Source organism: Ursus arctos, unplaced genomic scaffold, assembly GCF_023065955.2.
Source record: "Ursus arctos isolate Adak ecotype North America unplaced genomic scaffold, UrsArc2.0 scaffold_37, whole genome shotgun sequence".
Lineage (NCBI taxonomy): Eukaryota > Metazoa > Chordata > Mammalia > Carnivora > Ursidae > Ursus > Ursus arctos.
This window is the reverse complement of record NW_026623053.1, coordinates 3,126,229-3,147,694: the sequence shown is the minus strand read 5'-3', so window position 1 is coordinate 3,147,694 and position 21,466 is coordinate 3,126,229. Positions and strand designations below refer to the sequence as shown.

Here is a 21,466-nt window from a genome sequence, read left to right as displayed (position 1 = left end):
AGAAAACTTTTTTTGTTTTTTTGCAATCAGAAATCATTTTAATTTGTCAAATGTATAATTCGTCCATATATATTTTGTTTTAATTTAAAAAAATGTTTGGATACATAAAAAAAAAACAAACCCAAACCACACCCGTTAACACTCCAACTCCTCTACTCAGGTGCAGGTAAGCCTCCAGTGCCCTAGATGTCGCTCTGGCTCCACGATGGGGGTGGGTATGAGACTCTGTGGTTACAAAGTTGGGGGCGGAGAAGCCGAGAGTGGCTGGGAAATGATGGCTGATGAAGACGAGGAAGTCAAGCAGGTCTTGCAGAAATTGCAGGTGGGACCATAGATTAAAATCTATATGTGCCTTTGTTACTCGGGAAGAAGCGGGGAACCCAGTTTATGTAGTACCAGCGAATTCTCTGGCGCGTGCAGTCCGCTGCATGTGTCAGTGAGGTTACTATAACAACTCCCGAGGGTGCAGCCGCCGTCGGGGAGGGGAGCCTCCCCGGCCGGGGGAGGAGCGCAGCCGTGTGTTGGGACCTCCTGCTGCTGCCCTGACTACACTCCGTTTCAGTCCTGTGCGGAAGAGGATTTGTTGCTCCTAACTTTATTCTTGCACATTCTTAAGGGTTCCCCCCCAGTCACCCATCACAGGTAGTACACACATGTATATAGTGGATCTGCAGGAGCTATTATCATGTGTTGTTTTGATTCCCGTAAAGGCCATTTCTTCGCTACTTACCTGCTTTGATATTGGCAACAAGCAGAGTAATAGCTTGCGCCCCTTGTATCCTGGTCACTCCCCTCAGGACTCCACAGTTTTGATTCTTTTGCACACTTGCAATCCGACTTTGGGGTCTGATGCGTAAGGGTCCATACTCCACCCAGTTCATAGTTGACTGCAGTTGTGACTAGGACTAGTCTTTTCTACTTGGTAGGTATGCACTAACTAGTTGTTTGCTCTTTACCTTCTTTCAGTGACCCAAGGTTTTCCTTAAACCTCAGAAACTTAGTTCTTTGTGTTCTAAGACAGCCTAGAGTTTTTTTATTTTTATTTTTTTAAGTTTTATTTATTTAAGTAATCTCCATACGTAACGTGGGGCTCAGATTCACCACCCCGAGATCAAGAGTCGCATGGACTTTCGACTGAGCCAGCCAGGTGCCCCCAGTTTGAGTAATAGACCTGTGACAGGCTAATAACCCGCTCAAAGGTTTGTAATGCGAAAGTTTGAACATTGGTGAGATTTGTTTCTTGAGTGGATTAAAATAATAACACTTTTTAGAGTGTGAGCTTTATTTCACTTCCAGTTGATTTAGATTAATTTAATTTCATTCCCTAGTGTGACTAGCTGAAATCAGAGATTCTCAATCCTGGTTCCATGTTGGAAACATCGTGTATATGTATTACTATATGTATATTAAACAGCCACGATCCCTGAGGTTGGGGTGATTATGAGGAATTTTTTATTTTGTATTTTTTACGAAAAATACAAATTTTGTATTTTTGTATTTTTTATTTATTTGTTTAATTAATTTTTTAAAAAAGATTTTTTATTTATTCATTTCAGAGAGAGAGCATGAGCAGGGGGCAGGTCAGAGGGAGAGGGAGAAGCAGACTCCCTGAAGAGCAGGGAGCCGGATGTGGGGTCTGATCCCAGGACCCCAGGATCATTACCTGAGCTGAAGGCAGACGCCCAACTGACTGAGCCACCCAGACACCCCTACATATACTTATTTAAATTTTAGTAACTTACGTATATTTTTTCCATGAGAAATTTAAGAAATTATTAAAAATGTTCACTCCAACAAAATAAAACAACAAAGCCAAATACTTCCTTGCATATTTGCTTTCAGGACTAGAAACAGACAACGGGACCCTCTCTAAAATTCCTAATTTGCAGCCATGCTGATTGCAGGGCGAAAGGAATTGTGTACTAAGTTTTGCTACAAACTGTCTTTTCCTGGACTCATTTGTGGTATATGAACTAAGAACGTATGCTTGTGGTATCTTGGGGTGGGTGGACAGGAATGGAGTGGGGGAAGGGAGTAGAGGACAGGAAGAGAATAGTGACGTTCTTGCTATCCATGGGAATGGTGGTACATTTTGATATCATTGTCATTTTACGGCAGAAGTAATGTCGTAAAAGGGTATTTCTCAAAGTGTGCTTTACAGCCAATTTTCATTACAGTCATCTGGGGTGATTGTTAAAAGGTGTTTGAGTTCTGGGGCGCCTGGGTGGCACAGCGGTTAAGCGTCTGCCTTCGGCTCAGGGCGTGATCCCAGCGATCTGGGATCGAGCCCCACATCCGGCTCCTCCGCTATGAGCCTGCTTCTTCCTCTCCCACTCCCCCTGCTTGTCTCTCTCGCTGGCTGTCTCTATCTCTGTCGAATAAATAAATAAAATCTTAAAAAAAAAAAGGTGTTTGAGTTCTGCTAAAACTTCTATAATCAGGCTTTTGCAGGCTGAGTCCTGAATACACACAATAAAATTTGAAAAACATTCCATTCTTTGCTCTGGGTAAAAGTTAAGTATAGCACGTAAGTGTTTGTTACAGACAGGGTTGATTCATTAAGCCGTTCTGTAAGCATTTTTAATGAGAGCCTATCGTGTCCCAAGCCCTGCTGTCGTGCTCAGGTATTGCTTTGAACACAGGAGGCGGGAGATTAGGACCCTCCCATCATGGGGCTTGCATTTTAGGGGTGGAGACAGAAACAGACAGTTAATGTGTAGGCCACGTAATTTCAACTGGTAGGGACTATGAAGAAAAATAAGTATGATTAACAGTGGGCAGAAGGGGAAGTGGGTACTTTAGTTTGGGTAGTCAGGGAGAGCCTCTCTGAGAAGTTGATAGTGAGCTGAGATCTAAATGATAATGAGGAATGAGGCATGCAAAGATCGGGGGGGGGGGGTGTCTGGGCAGAGGGAACAGCATGTGTAAACCTCTACGGGGGGATGGAGCTTGCTGGATCTGAGGAACTCCGTGAAAGCCAGTGTGGCTTGAGTATTGTGGAACGCAGCGTGTGTGAGAGCCAAGGGAGAGGAAGTTTGTGTCAGGGTGAGTAGTAGGGTGAGGTCAGATCCTACAGTCTTCTATGCTGTGGCTAAGAGTTAGATTTTATTCTGTCTCCAGTGGAAAACTGAGAGTTTGTGATGTGATGTACATTTTTGTAAGGTTGTTCCAACTACAGTGAGGAGACTGGGAGAGAGTAGAACCAAGATGACCAGGTAAGAAGCTGTTGCAACAGTCTGGGCAAGTCATGGTTCTGATTTAGTCCAGGATAGTCCTAGTGGGAGGGAGTCCTAGTGGGTGATGGATTTAGGATGTGCTGTGGAGGTAGTTAAGATGTGACAGAATTGGGTATATTTTTGCTGCTGGTCAGTTTCAGGAAAGAATAGATAATGGAAGCAGTGCCTGGGTGGCACAGCGGTTAAGCGTCTGCCTTCGGCTCAGGGCGTGATCCCGGCGTTACGGGATCGAGCCCCACATCAGGCTCTTTCGCTATGAGCCTGCTTCTTCCTCTCCCACTCCCCCTGCTTGTGTTCCCTCTCTCGCTGGCTGTCTCTCTCTGTCAAATAAATAAATAAAATCTTAAAAAAAAAAAAAAAAAAAGAATAGATAATGGAAAAGCTTTGGTGTTACAGGAAGACTCAGAGACAGAGGTATTTAAAATTGGAAAGGGAACATTTACTTGGGATGAACGCAAGAGAGCCAGAAGGTGATTCGACAAAAACAAAACACAACAAAAACCACAAGTATTTAAAGAAACAAAACCCTGGAAAAATACAGAGGTCCTCAAACTTACATTGATCTGTTTGTAGTGGAAAACAGTGGTTCTCCCATGTCATCATCATCACAAAGGTCATAGATTTTCAGACACCAGCACAGGAAAAATCAGGGATACAATTGTTTCTGTTAGGAAGTCCAGTTTTAAGGGTGCATTTCAAAGTTTTGTGCTCTGGGGTACATAGTACCGGTAACATAGGATTACCTCATTAACTTCGTTCTGTGTCACGTTGCAAAGTGTTCCCCTCCTCTTGACTGTGGTAGATGAAGTGCTCAGTCATACTGGAAGCTCTGCGGGGCTGGGGGAGAGAACTGGGTCACGGTGCCGAGACTGGAACGGGACTGCACGAGAGTGGTGCTGGTCTGGCCACTTTTCTTCACGATCTGCGGCGTTTTGGTAGACCTGGCGGCTGGCCTTTTGTCGTTCCTCAGGGAGATTGAGGATCTATATTTCTAGATCAGAGCTGGCATGGCTAGCCGGTTTCAAATTTCCTTGTCTGGCCTTGTCTCCTCTTCATGGTACCATTCTTACGCTTCCTAGGAGCTGGTGGATCAGCTGTATTCGTTTCGAGAGTGCTATTTCGAGACACATGGTATCGAGGATGCTGGGAGGAAGCAGCAGGATGTGCGGGAGGAGATGGAGAAGACCGTGCAGCAGATGGAGGAAGCAGTGGGTATGATGGCGAGGAGCACGCGGCCCCTGCCCTTCCCGGAACTGCCCGAGAGTGCTGCTCTCTCTCCGTGAGCTCTTCGGTGTCCTGTTTGTGCTGCTGCAGGGTACAACAGAGCGTTTCTGCTGAGGGCCCCTGCGTAGGGTGGCTACCTCTTAGTCCTCTAGATATGTTTTCTAAAGTTCGATTATAGCAAATGCCATGAAATAAAAGAACATGCCTGATGAGGTACAGGTGACTATACGTGAGGTTCAGTGGGGTGGGGTCCGGAGCTGACGACCGAGAAAGAATTCTTGAGACGTCTTTGGTGCAGAATGGTGGTTTATTAAAGCACGGGGACAGGACCCGTGGGCAGAAAGAGCTGCTGCCCCGCGGTTGTGAGGAATGGCCCATTATATACCCTCAAGTGGGGAGGGGGTTAGGGGTAGCGTAAGTCTCTAAGGAATTTTGGAAGCAAGGTCTCCAGGACCTAGAGGGGGCTAGCTGTTGTTGGGAAAAGGTCATTTATTACCGTCTAATAAAACCTGAGTCATGAGACCCTTCAGATGTATATCGGTGGGCCATATGCTTGGGGATGATTGCCAATACGTATCTTGGGGGGTTAGAGATAAAGGAAGTTTCCAAAGGAATTTTTATACATTAAAGTAGGCTTACAGGATCTTGGTGGAGGGGAGGGGGTCAGGCTAGGACTGCCTTTTGTCCTTAGCAAAGTATTAACATCGAGGCAGCTGAGTTCCTAGAGGAATGTCACTGTGCCTGTTTCAAGGACTTGTCAATGGGCTGTAGGTAGTAAGGACTGTTTCTTTGTCCTTTAGGGCAGCCAGGAGTGCCTGAGGAATGTTGCATACATCCCATGGGGGGGGGGGTTGCAGGGTGTCAGCTTCTGCTTTGTCCTCAGCTTGCCTTCCGTTCCCTCATCAATACCTATTGCTTAAACTAGGTTTTTTTTTTGTTTTTGTTTTTTTAAGATTTATTTATTTATTTGAGTGGGGGAGAAAGAGTGTGTGAGCTGGGGGAGGGGCAGAGGGAGAGGAAGATGGGGAGCAGACTCCCTGTTGGCTGAGCGTGGAGCCTCACTCAGGGCTTGATCTCAAGACTCCCAAGATCATGACCTGAGCTGAAACCAAGAGTCGGAGGCTTATCCGACTGAGCCACCCCGGTGCCCCTCCTTTTCACTTTTTAAAGCCCATTCATTGGGTGTACGCCATATACCCCTTTTCATTGTTGTTTTCATTTTCCATGAATATGCTTTGTCCTCTCCACTAGATTGTAAGTCCCTCCAAGGTAGGGATGATGCTTTCTTTGTTACCCCATTATCTAACATAGTACTCTGCATATGGTGGGCTTTCCATAAGTGGTTTGCTCATAAAGATTCTCTCCAGCTAGTTCATTCCCAGGGCCGACCTGAGGTTACTTCTTGTGAGAAAGTGCCCTGGTCTTCTCTGTAAGACTGCCTGGGTTTTTCCAGTTTCCTCCATCTTCCCCTCTCTCCTAGGTTCTGTCCAGGGCAAGGCACAGGTTCTGATGCTGACTGGGAAGGCACTGAATGTGACTCCTGACTACAGTCCTAGGGCTGAGGAGCTTCTGTCAAAGGCCGTGAAGCTGGAGCCCAAGCTGGTGGAAGCCTGGAACCAGCTGGGTGAGGTGTACTGGAAGAAAGGGGATGTTGCGGCTGCCCACACCTGCTTCTCAGGAGCCCTGACCCATGTGAGCTGCCTCCTATCCCCTCAAAAAACACAGATGGGAAGGCTGAGATTCCTTTGATTCTGTGAATTGCCCTAGGATATGAATACCAGAGTAGAACTGTACCGGAGCTAGGAGAATGGAATCAGAGGGGAGGAAGGGTTGGGGAGCAAACCTGGCTGAGGAAAACATGGATGGGGACTGAGAAAGGAAGAAGATGGGATCAGGTTCAGGGATAGCTGAAAGAAAAATTAACAGCCAAGTTGATCTTGTAGATGGCGGTCTAAGATCCAGGTGGAGGTAAGAATTAAGATGAGAAGTTAGATTTAGAAGATTAAGATAGAAAAGATCTGGAGAGGGGAAATAGAATCAGGAAGGTTGAGTATGTGTCTTCTCCATTTGCAGTGCAAGAACAAAGTCTCCCTTCAGAACCTGTCCATGGTGCTTCGCCAGCTGCGGACTGACACTGGAGATGAACATTCTCGTCATGTAATGGACAGTGTCCGACAGGCTAAGTTGGCCGTGCAGATGGATGTCCACGATGGCCGCTCCTGGTGTGAGTCCTCTCAAAAGATCTCCAGCAAGTTTCTAGAGCAGTGGTTCTCAACATGGCTACACGTGCCAGAATCTTCTGGGGCCCAGCTGTGGGTCTGATTCTAAGTGTCAAGCCTGGGCATCTTTGTTTTGAAGAAGCCTGAAAGGTATATTGATGAACCACTGTTTTAGGAACTCTTGGATCTTTTCATCCAAGAGAGGATGCTTCTGTTTCCTCATGAGCAAGGCAGGGCTTTCGTGCAGTCTGATCAAGTTTCTGCTTTGGGTCTGTGTTCGCCTCTTTGTCCCAGTGGAATTTGGAGTATACTAAAGACAGCGTTGCCACTGGGTTTTGTCGGATGTGGGACCTTTCACGTAGACTCTTGAGGGTGACCAAAATGGGTCGTATCTTGAACCTGGGCTCTGGGATGACTCACCACTGTGTTTCTCAGGGTTTTTTCCCTACTTAGATGGGGCAGGGTGGCTAGAGTAGGCTGCAGCTGGTGTCACCCCTCCCTCACGTGGACGGGTACAGCAGGTGGATATTTCCCTTCCTCGGCTTAGGTAGGCTCCGGTTAGCTCGTTTCTCCTGCGGGCAGGCCTTGTGAAGGACAGGGCGCTCTAGCATATTTCAGAACACGTTCTTTTTCCCCTTCCCCCTGCTGGAAGTATGAGGGATTTTCTCTCGGATACTTGCTGTGGGAACCTGGTTGAGCTTCTGGAGGTAAATCTCACAGTATTGTGGGGACCTCGGTAAGCCCGGGACCCCTGGAGTTTCTGACTCCCAGACTCGTCCACTTTGAACCCTAAGCTCTTTGTCAGTTACAGCTCGGGTGTCCCCACCCCAGCACTGGTTCCTGCGGCTCGTGAGTTTCTGCGCTGGTGAGCCGTAGTCCCTGTGTTCGCCTGTCTTTCTCCAGTTCTGCGGGCAGTAGTTTGCCCTGTGTTGTTCCCTGTCTAATGGATCCAAGAAGAGTTGTAGATTTTTGAGTCCGTCAGGATGGAGTGGTGACTTCAAGCCCCTTACACGAGGAACTGGAAACCCTTTGTTTCTCTTTCAGATATTCTGGGGAATGCATATCTTTCTCTTTACTTCAACACCGGCCAGAACCCTAAGATCTCCCAGCAAGCCCTCAGTGCCTATGCCCAAGCAGTAAGTATTTATGGTCACAACAGAAGCAAGAGTGTCATTCAGTTGTCTGCGTGGCTCTTGCGCAAGCAGCATGGGCAGTAATTAGCGGCATCCGGTGTGTGTGGCTTCGCAAAGCTGTGTCTGCAGAGGTGACTTACTCCTTCTCATCACTGGAGTGTTAGCAACCACTTGTAAGGGTGCCGAGTACTCGGTAGGTCTCGGCCTTTCTCGATGTCCTGTGGGCACTTATAACCAAATCACGGAGCCCATCCCAACGTGTTCATCTTTTGTGGTGGGGAAAAGTCTGTGTTAAAATAATGTCCATTCACATTAGTGTACATGTTTAAAGAAAAACGAAAGCTCTAATGCTTAAGTATAAATTAAGTGCTGTCCCACGATTAACCATGAGATACTGTGGCTCTGGGTTTCCCGCAGGCTAAAATCAAAAACAGTAGGGACACCTGGCTGGCTCAGTCAGGGGAGCGTGCGACTCTTGATCTCGGGATTGTGAGTTTGAGCCCCATGTTGGGTATAGAGATTACTTACAAATAAAAGCTTTACAATAGAAAACAGCACATAACCCATTCTGCATCATTTCCTCCGGATTAATCCGCTGGAGCTCATGCGGTGCTTAGGCCTTTCAGGCCATTTTTCTGTCCATAGCCGCTTACATGGGGGTTTCCTTCAGGCTTGAGCTCGTGATTACTCATTACAAGAAGGTTCACCTTGGCCTTCTGAGCAGTTTCTATATGGGCCTCATATTCACCTTCCTTTTTTGCTTTCTTGCTTCTCTTGCCATGGAGAATTGCTTTCTAACTTACCATTCTTTATTTCGTTCTGTGTGGCAGAATAGAGACTACAGCTACCTTCTTTCCATGTTTGTAGTTTTTAGGGACTGACCTTTTTTCCATCACGGAACTTGAAGACAGAGGAGTTCTATTTTAGTCTAATTTCTTACTTTGGTGGATGTTTACATTTAAAAAATAGTAACAGTGTACTCTTTAAAAATTTTATGTTTGGTGTCTGCTAAATTGTTGCTTTTAACTTAATTTCTTCACCCAAACCTGCATTTTTAAACCTATTTGAACCAACCATTTAAACAATTTTAATCCATGTTGTTTGTACTTTTGTAATGTGCTGGGCAATGAACATAATCAGAAAAATAAGCTAAACACAGCCGTGAACGTAGCAGTTTCTTCACAGCACATCTGTCCGCGCTTTGATATGGTTTCTGGCCATCTGTTTAAATTAGAGGATCTGGCTTTCAGTGGGTGATTGAAGCGGGCTCGAATGTAGGAACATGCTTCTGCCTGTATCTGGAGCTGGGCTCACGGGCAAAGGAAATGCATTAAATCAATGACATTTCTTTTTTAGGCTTTCCTCATTTATACCATTATCTCACCATTAAATTTTTTTTATCAGAATTTTTTTTTTAAGATTTTATTTATTTATTTGACAGAGACAGTGAGAGAGGGAACATAAGCAAGGGGAGTGGGAGAGAGAGAAGCAGGCTTCCCGCCAAGCAGGGAGCCCAATGCGGGGCTCGATCCCAGGACCCTGGGATCATGACCTGAGCGGAAAGCAGACACTTTACGGCTGAGCCACCTAGGCGCCCCCTATCAGAATGTTTTTATATAGTTTCTTTTATCTTTGCACTATTGCATGGATAAATTATAATCATACTTCAAAGTTTCATGTACACATCAAAACCCTTACCTCCTCGAGGTGTCAGGGATTGAGTAATATATCACTCAAGCAGTTACTGCATAACAGTGTGAGTAAAGGTACATTTTGACGGGAGAAATTGGCATTTTTCCAGGGGCAAAGGTCTAGGGCATGTTGGGCACGGCCATCCGTAAGAGTGAGACAGGACCCGCTGACCGTCTTTTCCTCCCACTACAGGAGAAGGTTGACAGGACAGCTTGCAGCAACCCCGATCTTCATCTGAACAGGGCAACGGTAGGACCTGCGGGGCGCTGGTCATCTGCAAGTAACCCAAGTGACATCTGACTCTTAGCCTGGGAGGAGAACTGGGTATTCACAGGGACAAGGTTGAGTACAAACTGTGAGAGGAAAGCCAGATTATTTCGAGGAAGAACTGGCTTAGTTTGACTTTAGGATCTGACGGAGTGTCTCGCAGGAAAGGGGGAAGGGGCCGAGGAGGCAGGAGGATACACAGGGGATGGAGGGACAGTTTAGAAGACTTTCCTTTTTTTTTTTTTTTTTAAAGATTTTTATTTATTTATTTGACAGAGAGAGAGACAGCCAGCGAGAGAGGGAACACAAGCAGGGGGAGTGGGAGAGGAAGAAGCAGGCTCATAGCAAAAGAGCCTGATGTGGGGCTCGATCCCACAACGCCGGGATCACGCCTGAGCCGAAGGCAGGCGCTTAACCGCTGTGCCACCCAGGTGCCCCTAGAAGACTTTCCTGAAAAGTTCATAGTAAATATAAAAATGGAATGACCCACTGTATACAGTGGAACTATTTTCGAATTTGGAAGTTAGCTGCTTTGAGACGATTCCATCTTCGGGCTTGTGATGCCCTTAGCCAGGATGAAGGCTGTGAAGCATTACTGTTTCTTCAGGCCGCTCATCGCAGAGCAGGAAAACCACTGGGAAGAAAACTGTATTTCTGTAACTTCCTGTAACGTGGTGCCGTTACTCCCCCTGGCGTAGTCTGTGTAAGATACACGTGTAACTGGGAGGTTTTCGTTTGCTTCTTGTGCAGTTACATAAATATGAAGAGAATTATGGGGAGGCCCTGGAGGGCTTCTCTCGGGCTGCAGCGCTGGACCCTGCCTGGCCCGAGCCCCAGCAGCGAGAGCAGCAACTTCTGGAATTCCTGAACAGATTAACCAGCCTCCTTGAGAGCAAGGTAAAGGTGTCAAAAGGCTGAATCCCATTTTATTCTCCTGTGGGTCAATAAAATAAGAATAAAATTGTAGTGACCAGATCTACAGAAGTGGGAAGGTGGGAGTAGTAGACTCAGAGAGAGCAGCTAGTTTACAAATTCTTATCTTTTTTTAATTTTTTTTTTTTTTTGTTGTAGGGGAAGGTGAAGACCAAAAAGTTGCAGAGCATGCTGGGAAGCTTGCGCCCAGCCCATCTGGGCCCTTGTGGTGACGGGCGCTACCAGTCGGCCTCTGGGCAGAAGTTGACCCTGGAGCTCAGGCCACTGAGTGCCCTACAGCCTGGCGTGAACAGTGGTGCCGTGGTCCTAGGAAAGGTGGTGTTCAGCCTCACCACAGAGGAGAAAGTCCCCTTGTGAGTTTCTCTTGCCTTTCCTCTTTTTCATTCTTTTGAACTAATGGGTCTTACTTCCTGGCTCTTCTCTGACAGTTGAGGACACTGTTAGTGGTCACAGATTAGTGCGTTCTGCTTCCTTCTGGGACTGGCCCGTGAGCAGGTATTGTCTAGGTGAGGTCTCACAATCTCTCCCTAGGTTTTGTCATCACCTATTTTTTTTTTTTTCCCCAGAGCTTGGTGCTCTGTGGATTCCTACATCCATAGCTGGAGTTCGAATGCTGTTTTTTTATAAGGCAGATGGAAACCTTGGCATTCTCCTGCCCCTTTGTGGTTTCACGATCACAGAAGTTGGAGGAGGGAGAGTTTTCAGTCCTGTTTGGACTTAGGTGTGCCTAGGCAGTTCTGGAAGGTGAGCTTTGAATTAGAATTTAAGGCCTGATGGGAAGATTGTCTTGGATGTTGTTCAACAAAGATTTATTGAGCATCTGGTGTGTGTGGGGGAGGGAAATGGACGATCCAGGTGAAGATGCTTACAGTCTAGCAGAGGAAATGAGTTAAGAATGTTGACTTAGAAAAAAAAATTTTTAAGATTTTATTTTTTTAAGTAATCTGTACACTTTAGTGCAGGGCTTGAACCCACAACCCCGAGATCATGAGTTGCACACTGTAGCGACCCAGCCAGTCCAGCACCCCTCACTTAGAAAATGTTTTACTCTTGAAAAATTACGGTTTAGTTCATGTCATCACTCCTTGGTCCGTCACTCACTTCCTAATCCCTCATTGACTGGTGTCCTTTTTCCGTTTTCTACTGAATTCGTTTTGTCTGGCCTCACCAGTGTTGGGTCCCGGGGCTTCCACTACATGGCGCTGCACATTCTTGCTTCTTTCTCACTGCTCCCTTTCACATCCCTTCTGCTTCACCCAGACCGAAACACTTCCCTTTATGTGCCCGAGCTTTCTCCATGGCAGTCTCTAGAGACACACGAGTTGAAACGCAAGAAGATAGTTGAGAAAGGTTTAGTTAACTAGAGCGGACTGTAGAACTAAGAGGAATGAGAAGGAGAGACAGACAAAGGTGGAATTTGGGGGGCCTCGAAGACAAATACTTTGTCACTCCTTGGTTTTTCTTTTTCTTAACTTCTAAATGTTAAGTTCCAGGAGGACTCTGTGTTTATTCCTTTCCTCTTTTCTACCTTTACCAGGATGGCAAATAGGTGCCAACTTCTGTCACTTGGCAGTGGCTGTCCAGCGTCCTGTGTGAAGGGCTCTGAGGCTTTGACTGGATTCACCAGGAGAGTGCTGGGCTTGATCGCAGTGTTGGTTGTGAATTCAGTGTTCCAAGTGATGGTGTGAGCCCCAGTTCTTCACCGTCTCGTTGATAGGTCATCTCTTTTGGTGATGCCACACAAACCCAAGGCTGTGGCTGCCTCCGCCATGCCCACGGGTGTATCTCCAGTCCAGGCCTCATTTCTGAGTTTTGGATTACTATATCCAGCTGCCTCTGGGCTCCCATCGGAAATCTGTAACTCAGTGTGTCCAAAATTACTCGTTTCCTCTTTCTCTCTAAACTGTTTCTCCTCCCTGACTTCCTTGTTAATCAATGGTACTGCTTCTGCTCAGTCACTTAATTGAGACTTCTGGAAGTTGTTCTAAAATTCTCCATTCTTCTGCATGATGGCACTCACCAAGTCCTATATATATGTGTGTGTGTGTGATATATACATAGATCTATATTTTATTTTTTGTCCCTACTTTTCTGTCTCTACAGACTCAATTTAGCCCCTTACTGCTTCTCCAGACACATCTTCCGACTCCTTGTTTTTTGTGCAGTGTCCCACAGTACAGAGAAATATTTTCCAGATACAGAACTGGCCCTTGCTATTTCTTGTATAAAATCCCTTCCTACTACTGTGCTCACTTTCAGGGTAAAGTATGAACACTTCGGTTAGCTTAGCATGCAGAGTCCTTCATAATTTGCTCCCTGCCTGCCTCTTTCCATTCTCTTCTTTCACTTTCCCACTTGTGCCTCTTGTTCCTGTCCTGGCGTTATTTTGTAGGTTCCAGAATAGCTGTTTTCATGCCTGCGTGCCTTTACACACAGTTCGTGTCTGTCTGGGTAATCCTTTGGCTGCTTCTTGATACAGCTCACATTTTTCCCCTGAACATTTTATTTTAAAATGTTCAAACGTGGCAGAATTGAAAGAGTTTTGCAGTGAACATCTGCGGATCCCACCACCTGCGTTTTACCACTGGTATTTTACTTGGTTGCTCACATATCTGTGTGTGCCATTACCCTTCCATGATCCGTCTTAGTTTTGGTACATTGCAGAGTAAATTGCAGAGATCAGTATACTTTCCTCTAAATAATTCAGCATGTAGTCATTAACTAGAGTGTAGTATTTGTTTATAGTTTCCTTCTTTTTATGCAGAAATATACATGGGGTGCCTGGGTGGCTCAGTCATTAAGCATCTGCCTTTGGCTCAGGTCATGATCCCAGGGTCCTGGGATCGAGCCCTGCGTCAGGCTCCCTACTCAGCGGGGAGCCTGCTTGTCCCTCTCCCTCTGTCGCTCCCCCTGCTTATGTTCCCTCTCTCGCTGTCTCTCTCTCTCTGTCAAATAAATAAATAAAATCTTTAAAAAAAATGAAATATACAAATCTTCGTGTACATTTGCTAAGTTTAGAGTAACATACATCTATGTAACCCAAACATCTGTCAAGATAAAGAACGTTACATACCAGTACCTAGATAATTCTCTTGTGGTCCCTCCCAGTTAATCCCTGTTCCCATTCCCCCAGAGGTTTTCTGTTCCTACCGAGCATTAGTTTTCCTTTTGTAACCCAGATAATTTTTTATCCTTTACCATTCCGTTTGAGGGACTCTTCCTCAAGGAAGCCTTCCCTGCTTTCTAGTTTTGAACATTTCTCCTCTGCGTTCCCATGGCCCCACCTTTCGCCTTGCTGAGCTTAGCACGAGGTAACAGCTGTTCTGGCACCTCTCACACTTGTCCTGTAATTGACGGGTGAAGTGTCGGACTCCTGCTGGACTGTAAGCTCGCTCATAGCTGGATCCGTGTCTTCTTGCTTAGCACAAAGCTTGACACATGATGGGTATTCAGTGAAAGTTTGTGGGATGCAGTGAAATTGCCAGTGATGGTTAGAGAGGGGAGGTCGCGGTGGTAAAATTGACAGGCCAGGAGTAGTGTCGCACCTGCACCGTTTTGATCCGGCTCAGTATTCGCATTTGTTGAATGGTGCCGGCGGGCATATGTCTCGAGTGTGGCAGGTGACTGATGCGTCTTGTGCGTATCCTTGATCAAAGATGCTGTATGTGTAAGACAAGTGAGGACTCAGACATGCATAGTGGGTGATGGGACCTGTCGTAAGTTTTCTAAATAAGTAACTGAGAAAGCATTTGTTTATTTTGTTGGTATTTTAAAACCACTGTTTTTGCTCTTCTTTCCTGCCCACTTTCCTCCCCACCCCTCCCTCAACCCATCTTAACCTGGCAGTACATTTGGCCTGGTAGATTCAGATGGACCTTGCTATGCAGTGATGGTGTATAATATGGTACAGAGCTGGGGCGTGCTCATTGGGGACTCTGTAGCCATTCCTGAGCCCAACCTTCGGCTTCACCGAATTCAGCACAAAGGAAAAGTGAGTGATGGCCAGGATTTTTTCCCAGTTCATAGGCTCTGAAAGTGGGGCCAAGTTTATCTCTTTTAACGATATGTAAAGTAATGCATATATACATATGTGTGTATATATATATGATATAGAAATGTATGATATATATATAAATACACATAACTTTTTTTTTTACACTAAAAAGGGAAACTACTGGTAAAAAGAATTTTAAAAATGGACTGGACAGAAAAAGACAAATTCTGTATGATATCACTTTTATATGGAATCTAATAAAGCTGAACTCATGTGAACAGGGAATAGAATAGTGGTTGCCGGGGGCTGTGGGGGTGGGCAAATCGGGGAGATGTTGTTTAAGGGTGCAGACTTGCAGCTGGTGGATGAATACGTCCTGGAGAGCTTAGGTGTAGTCCGGTGATTACAGACAACAGTATGGTATTATATACTTCAGAGTTGCCAAGAGACAGATTGTTCCCATGACAAAAAAGCAATGACAGGTACGTGACATGATAGAGGTGTTACCTAACACCACGGTGGTCATCACATTCCAGTGTATAAATATATTAAATAAACATGTTGCACCCCTTAAGCTTACACAGTGTTAGATGCCAGTTATCTCAATACATATTTTTTTTTTAAGATTTTATTTATTTATTCGACAGAGATAGAGATAGCCAGCGAGAGAGGGAACACAAGCAGGGGGAGTGGGAGAGGAAGAAGCAGGCTCCTAGCGGAGGAGCCTGATGTGGGGCTCGATCCCACAACGCCGGGATCACGCCCTGAGCCGAAGGCAGACGCTTAACCGCTGTGCCACCCAGGCGCCCCTCAATAAATATTTTTTAAAAAAATGGACCAAAATATTATCCCTTAGATGTTATTACTGTTAGCAGTTTCATTATGTACACCCCCAGTCTTTTTTTCATAAATCTGTACACACACATTCATATGTATATTATTAAAAGGAGTAGAATATTATATGTAATGTTTGTGGACATTTCCTGTGTTTTTACCTATGCCCCATCATTGTTTTAAATTGACCCACGCAGGTGGCGATGAAGATGACGGTGATTGTCAGCATTTACTGAACACTTAACTGGCTGCTAGATTTTGCCTGTACTGGCTCATTTCATAAGCACAGGAGTCTGACATGAGTCACTATTTAACCACTTGTTCACCATTTAGATTAGGGTTCAGCAAATGGTGGCCGATTGACCAAATCTGGCTCCCTGCCTATTTCGTATGGCCTGTGAGACAAGAATAGTGTCTGTATTTTTAAATGAAAACAATTGGAAGAAAAATAGTAATTGGTGACACTTGAGAATCCCAGGAAATTCAGATTTCACTGTCCACAAGTTCACTTTTTTGGAACCCAGCCACGCTCATTTGTTCATGATTGTCTGTGGCTGCTTTTTGCGGTGTCAGAGTTGGACAGTTCTGGGACAGAGACCATAAGACCCACAAAGCCTAAACTGTTACTTGGCCCTTTACAGAAAAAATTTGCTGCCCCCAGATCTAGATTATTTTTCATTTTTCCCTGTCATAGACGCACTGTAGTGAAAAAATTATATCTGTCCATTTCCAGGATTATTTACTTAAGTGAATTTCTAAGGTAGAATTCTGGCTCTGAAGGGTATGCAGAATTCTGAGACTTTCAATACATATTATTTTTGGAATAGTTAATTTTTGGAATGTTGTACCACTTAGTACCAACAGTAGATGTGAGCGATTCTTTTTCTCTAGTTTTCTCAGCTCAGAGGAGAAACCTTTGAAACATTATATGCTGCTTTTACGTGAAAAATATAGCATCTGTATTGTTTTACTTTGGTTTCTTAATTATTGATGAGGTTGAACATTTTATCGTATGTTTATTGCCTATTTATATTGATTTTACGAATAGGCTTTTTTTTTTTTTTTGTCATTGCCCATATTCCTGTTAAGATGTTAAAAAAAAATTGATTTAACTCACATCTTTACTTTGACTTAAAAGGGCCGCCTCACACTCCTAGTGGGACAATATTTTTTGGATAAAGATCTTTTAACATGTTTTATAACTTAAAGTACATTTGAACTGATAAAGGGAACTGTCTTTTCTGTTATTAGAAGAATGTATAAACTGCACATTCTATTTCTTCCTGCTGATACAAAAGGAGAAGTAACTTGAATTTATATTTGGCAGATTAATTTTGGGCCTTACAAACGCCTGAACGAAGAGTTTCTCAGAATTTTCACTGGTGTCTGTGTGTATCTGGGTTTTTGTTTTTGTTTGTAAGATTTTATTTTTAAGTAAGCTCTACACCCAGCATGGAGCTCAGACTCACAGCCCTGAGATCAAGAGTCACACGCTCTACCAACCAAGCCAGCAACCCTCATCTGTGTGTGTCTGGTTTTAATTGTCAAGAAACACTGGGAAGGGCAGATTCTGTAAAAGCCGGTGGCGCCCTTTTGCTAGTCTCTGCTGGAACCTGTCTTTTTTCAGAGAATTGTCCCATTCTTGTAGTGATATTACTGGCACCCCACCTGCCCCAGATTTTCCTTCTGAAGATTGAAAACTTAGGGCAGATATATCCCTCGGCTTTGTTTCTTTAATGTGAGATGGAGGTAAGGGGTGTATATCCTGGGGGGGGGACGTCCCAGGTGGTGCTTCCCTGTGCTGGAGTTGCTTCTGTCTTAGAATCTATAACGAACCTCCGTATGTTTGTCTTTTCTAGGACTATTGCTTTTCCAGTGTTCGTGTGGAAACACCCCTCCTGCTGGTGGTGAATGGGAAGCCTCAGGGCTCCAGCAGTCAGGCTGCTGCCACAGTGGCCTCGCGGCCCCAGTGCGAATGACCTTACCTGACTTGCATGCTGAAGGAGTCGGGGCGAGAGGAGAGGCTCGCGGGCACCCAGCAGCCGGACCAGCTGTATCCCGTGACCCAGCCAGGCCGGGGGTGGGGATGCTGGAGACGATGACTTGCCTTTCCTCTGCCCTGTGAGGCACTCTGTGTCTCTTTCTTCCTCCTTTGATCCTGCTCCAGCTCCCTCTGAGGCCACACCCCCCTGCTATGATCTCTGCTGCCTCTTTCATTGCTCTTCTGTGTTTTAGGCAAAGAGCAAGGAATTGGTAGCAGTGTTGGGATCTTGCCATGGGACAGAGTTCCCAAGGTTCTTGTTCTTGCCTCCTTCCTGAGCCTCAAGTGTATATATCATTTCAGTATTTATTGCTAAGGGAGGGGGCTTAATTTTTTAATGGCTTGGGGTTTTTTTGCAATTTTTATTTTATTCTTATTTTTAAACTTTAGGTCCTTCCCCTTCTTTGGGGTTGGAACAGAATTAAATTTGTTTGGAGAAAAAAATACCATGTAGTTTGGCTTCATTCTCTCCAAGCTTGGATTTTGGTTTTAGGATCACTTCAATCCATTGGATCCATTGGAGTAACCCCTCCCCCCACTTTTTTTTCTTTACATAAGATAGTTCATTTCTCTCCCAGTTAAATGAATTCTGGCAACAGGTAGCCCAGGGCAGGAATGGCAACCCCACAAAGTCGCTGGGAATTTGTTTCCCACCAGTTCCCCATTCTGTCATCCGTAGGGGTAGCCCTCATGGTACAAGGTGACAGCAGTATTATTCTACTAGTGTTACTAGGCGGTAAGACCAGAGGGAGGCAGATAATCAGTTCCTTTAGATTATAGTGATGCATTTTGTCATAGTTTCTCTCTCTTTTTTTCCTAAGATTGATTTATTTGAGAGGGAGAGAATGCACACACGTGAGTGGGGGGAGGGTTGAGGGAGAGAATCTTTTTTTTTTTTTAGATTTTACTTACTTATTAGAGAGAAAGTGAACTCATTCTATGAGGCCAATATTACCTTGATCCCCAAACCAAGGAAAGACCCCCTCAAAAAGGAGAATTACAGACTGGTTTCCCTAATGAATATGGACGCCAAAATCCTCAACAAGATACTTGCTAGTAGAATCCAACAGTACATTAAAAGGATTATCCATCATGATCAAGTGGGACTCATACCTGGGATGCAAGTGTGGTTCAATATTCGCAAATCAATCAGCGTGATACATCATATCAACAAGAAAAGACTCAGGAACCATATGATCCTCTCAATCGATGCCAAAAAAGCATTTGACAAAATACAGCGTCCTTTCCTGATTAAAACCCTTCAGAGTGTAGGAATAGAAGGTACATTTCTCAATCTCATAAAAGCCATCTATGAAAAGCCTACTGCAAATATTATTCTCAATGGGGAAAAGCTGGAAGCCTTTCCCTTAAGATCAGGAGCACGACAAGGATGCCCACTCTTGCCACTATTATTCAACAGTACTAGAAGTCCTTGCAACAGCAATCAGACAACAAAAAGGGATCAAAGGTATTCAAATCGGCAAAGAAGAAGTCAAAATGTCTCTCTTCTCAGATGACATGATACTCTATATGGAAAACCCAAAAGAAGCCACTCCCGAACTATTAGAAGTTATAGAGCAATTCAGTAATGTGGCGGGATACAAAATCAATGCTCAGAAATCAGTTGCATTTCTATACACTAATAACGAGACCAAAGAAAGAGAAATTAGGGAATCCATCCCATTAACAATAGCACCAAAAACCATTCGTTACCTTGGAATTAACTTAACCAGAGACGTAAAGGACCTATATTCTAGAAACTATAAATCACTCTTGAAAGACATTGAGGAAGACATAAAAAGATGGAAAGTTATTCCATGCTCATGGATCGGAAGAATTAACATAGTTAAAATGTCCATGCTACCCAGAGCAATCTACACTTTCAATGCTATCCCGATCAAAATACCGAGGACATTTTTCAAAGAACTGGAACAAACAGTCCTTAAATTTGTATGGAAACAGAAAAGGCCCCGAATCTCCAAGGAACTGTTGAAAAGGAAAAACAAAGCTGGGGGCATCACAATGCCGGATTTCGAGCTGTACTACAAAGTTGTGATCACAAAGACAGCATGGTACTGGCACAAAAACAGACACATAGACCAATGGAATAGAATAGAGAGCCCAGAAATGGACCCTCGGCTCTTTGGGCAACTAATATTTGATAAAGCAGGAAAAAACATCCGGTGGGAAAAAGACAGTCTCTTCAATAAATGGTGCTGGGAAAATTGGACAGCTACATGCAAAAGAATGAAACTTAACCACTATCTCACACCATACACAAAAATAAACTCCAAATGGATGAAAGACCTAGATGTGAGACAGGAATCCATCAAAATTCTAGAGGAGAACATAGGCAGCAACCTCTACGACATCGGCCAAAGCAACCTTTTTCATGACACATCCCCAAAGGCAAGAGAAACAAAAGATAAAATGAATTTATGGGACTTCAAGATTAAAAGCTTCTGCACAGCCAAGGAAACAGTCAGAAAAACTAAGAGGCAGCCCACGGAATGGGAGAATATATTTGCAAATGACACTACAGATAAAGGACTGGTATCCAAGATCTACAAAGAACTTCTCAAACTCAATACACGAGAAACAAATAAACAAATCAAAAAATGGGCAGAAGATATGAACAGACACTTTTCCAATGAAGACATACAAATGTCTAACGGACACATGAAAAAATGTTCAAAATCATTAGCCATCAGGGAAATTCAAATCAAAACCACACTGAGATACCACCTTACGCCAGTTAGAATGGCAGAAATTGACAAGGCAAGAAACAACAATTGTTGGAGAGGATGTGGAGAAAGGGGATCCCTCCTACATTGTTGGTGGGAATGCAAGTTGGTACAGCCACTCTGGAAAACAGTGTGGAGGTCCCTTAAAAAGTTAAAAATGGAGCTACCCTATGATCCAGCCATTGCACTACTGGGTGTTTACCCCAAAGATACAGACGAAGTAAAGAGAAGGGCCATATGCACCCCAATGTTCATAGCAGCCTTGTCCACAATAGCTAAATCGTGGAAGGAGCCGAGATGCCCTTCAAAAGATGACTGGATTAAGAAGTTGTGGTCCATATATACAATGGAATATTACTCAGCTATCAGAAAGAACGAGTTCTCAACATTTGCTGCAACATGGACGGCACTGGAGGAGATAATGCTAAGTGAAATAAGTCAAGCAGAGAAAGACAATTATATGATTTCTCTCATCTATGGAACATAAGAACTAGGATGATCGGTAGGGGAAGAAAGGGATAAAGAAAGGGGGGGTAATCAGAAGGGGGAATGGGGGGCGCCTGGGTGGCACAGCGGTTAAGCGTCTGCCTTCGGCTCAGGGCGTGATCCCAGCGTTATGGGATCGAGCCCCACATCAGGCTCCTCCGCTATGAGCCTGCTTCTTCCTCTCCCACTCCCCCTGCTTGTGTTCCCTCTCTCATTGGCTGTCTCTATCTCTGTTGAATAAATAAAATCTTTAAAAAAAAAAAAGGGGGGGAATGAACCATGAGAGACTATGGACTATGAGAAACAAACTGAGGACCTCAGAGGGGAGGGGATTGGGGGAATGGGATAGGCTGGTGATGGGTAGTAAGGAGGGCACGTATTGCATGGTGCACTGGGTGTTATACGCAACTAATGAATCATCGAGCCTTACATCAGAAACCGGGGATATACTGTATGGTGACTAACATAATATAGTAAAAAATCATTAAAAAAAAAAAAGAAGAAGGGGGGGGGACTAGCAGAGGGAGAAGCAGGCTCCCTGCTGAGCAGGGAGCCCAACATAGGGCTCGATCCCAGGACCCTGAGGACATGATCTGAATCAAAGGCAGACGCTTAACTGAGCCACCCAGGAGCCCCAGGGGGAGAGAATCTTCAAGCAGACTC

The 21,466-nt window shown here is 44.7% G+C and overlaps 1 protein-coding gene across 3 annotated transcripts; it reads left to right on the top strand.

Annotated features, from left to right (window-relative positions):
- Positions 1-244: 244 nt before the first annotated feature.
- On the top strand, positions 245-18,017 carry TTC5 (tetratricopeptide repeat domain 5). Of its 3 annotated transcripts, XM_026490558.4 has the most exons (10): positions 245-322; positions 4,316-4,448; positions 5,941-6,152; positions 6,534-6,684; positions 7,724-7,815; positions 9,697-9,753; positions 10,522-10,668; positions 10,843-11,057; positions 14,551-14,695; positions 17,392-18,017. In XM_026490558.4, the coding sequence occupies exons 1-10, from the start codon at positions 272-274 to the stop codon at positions 17,509-17,511; spliced, it is 1,323 nt and encodes a 440-aa protein (XP_026346343.1). In that variant the 5' UTR covers positions 245-271; the 3' UTR covers positions 17,512-18,017. The 3 variants fall into 3 exon arrangements, with proteins under 3 accessions (XP_026346343.1, XP_057162421.1, XP_057162422.1); XM_057306438.1 differs by lacking the exon at positions 14,551-14,695; XM_057306439.1 differs by lacking the exon at positions 4,316-4,448 and having other exon boundaries at positions 269-322.
- Positions 18,018-21,466: the final 3,449 nt, after the last annotated feature.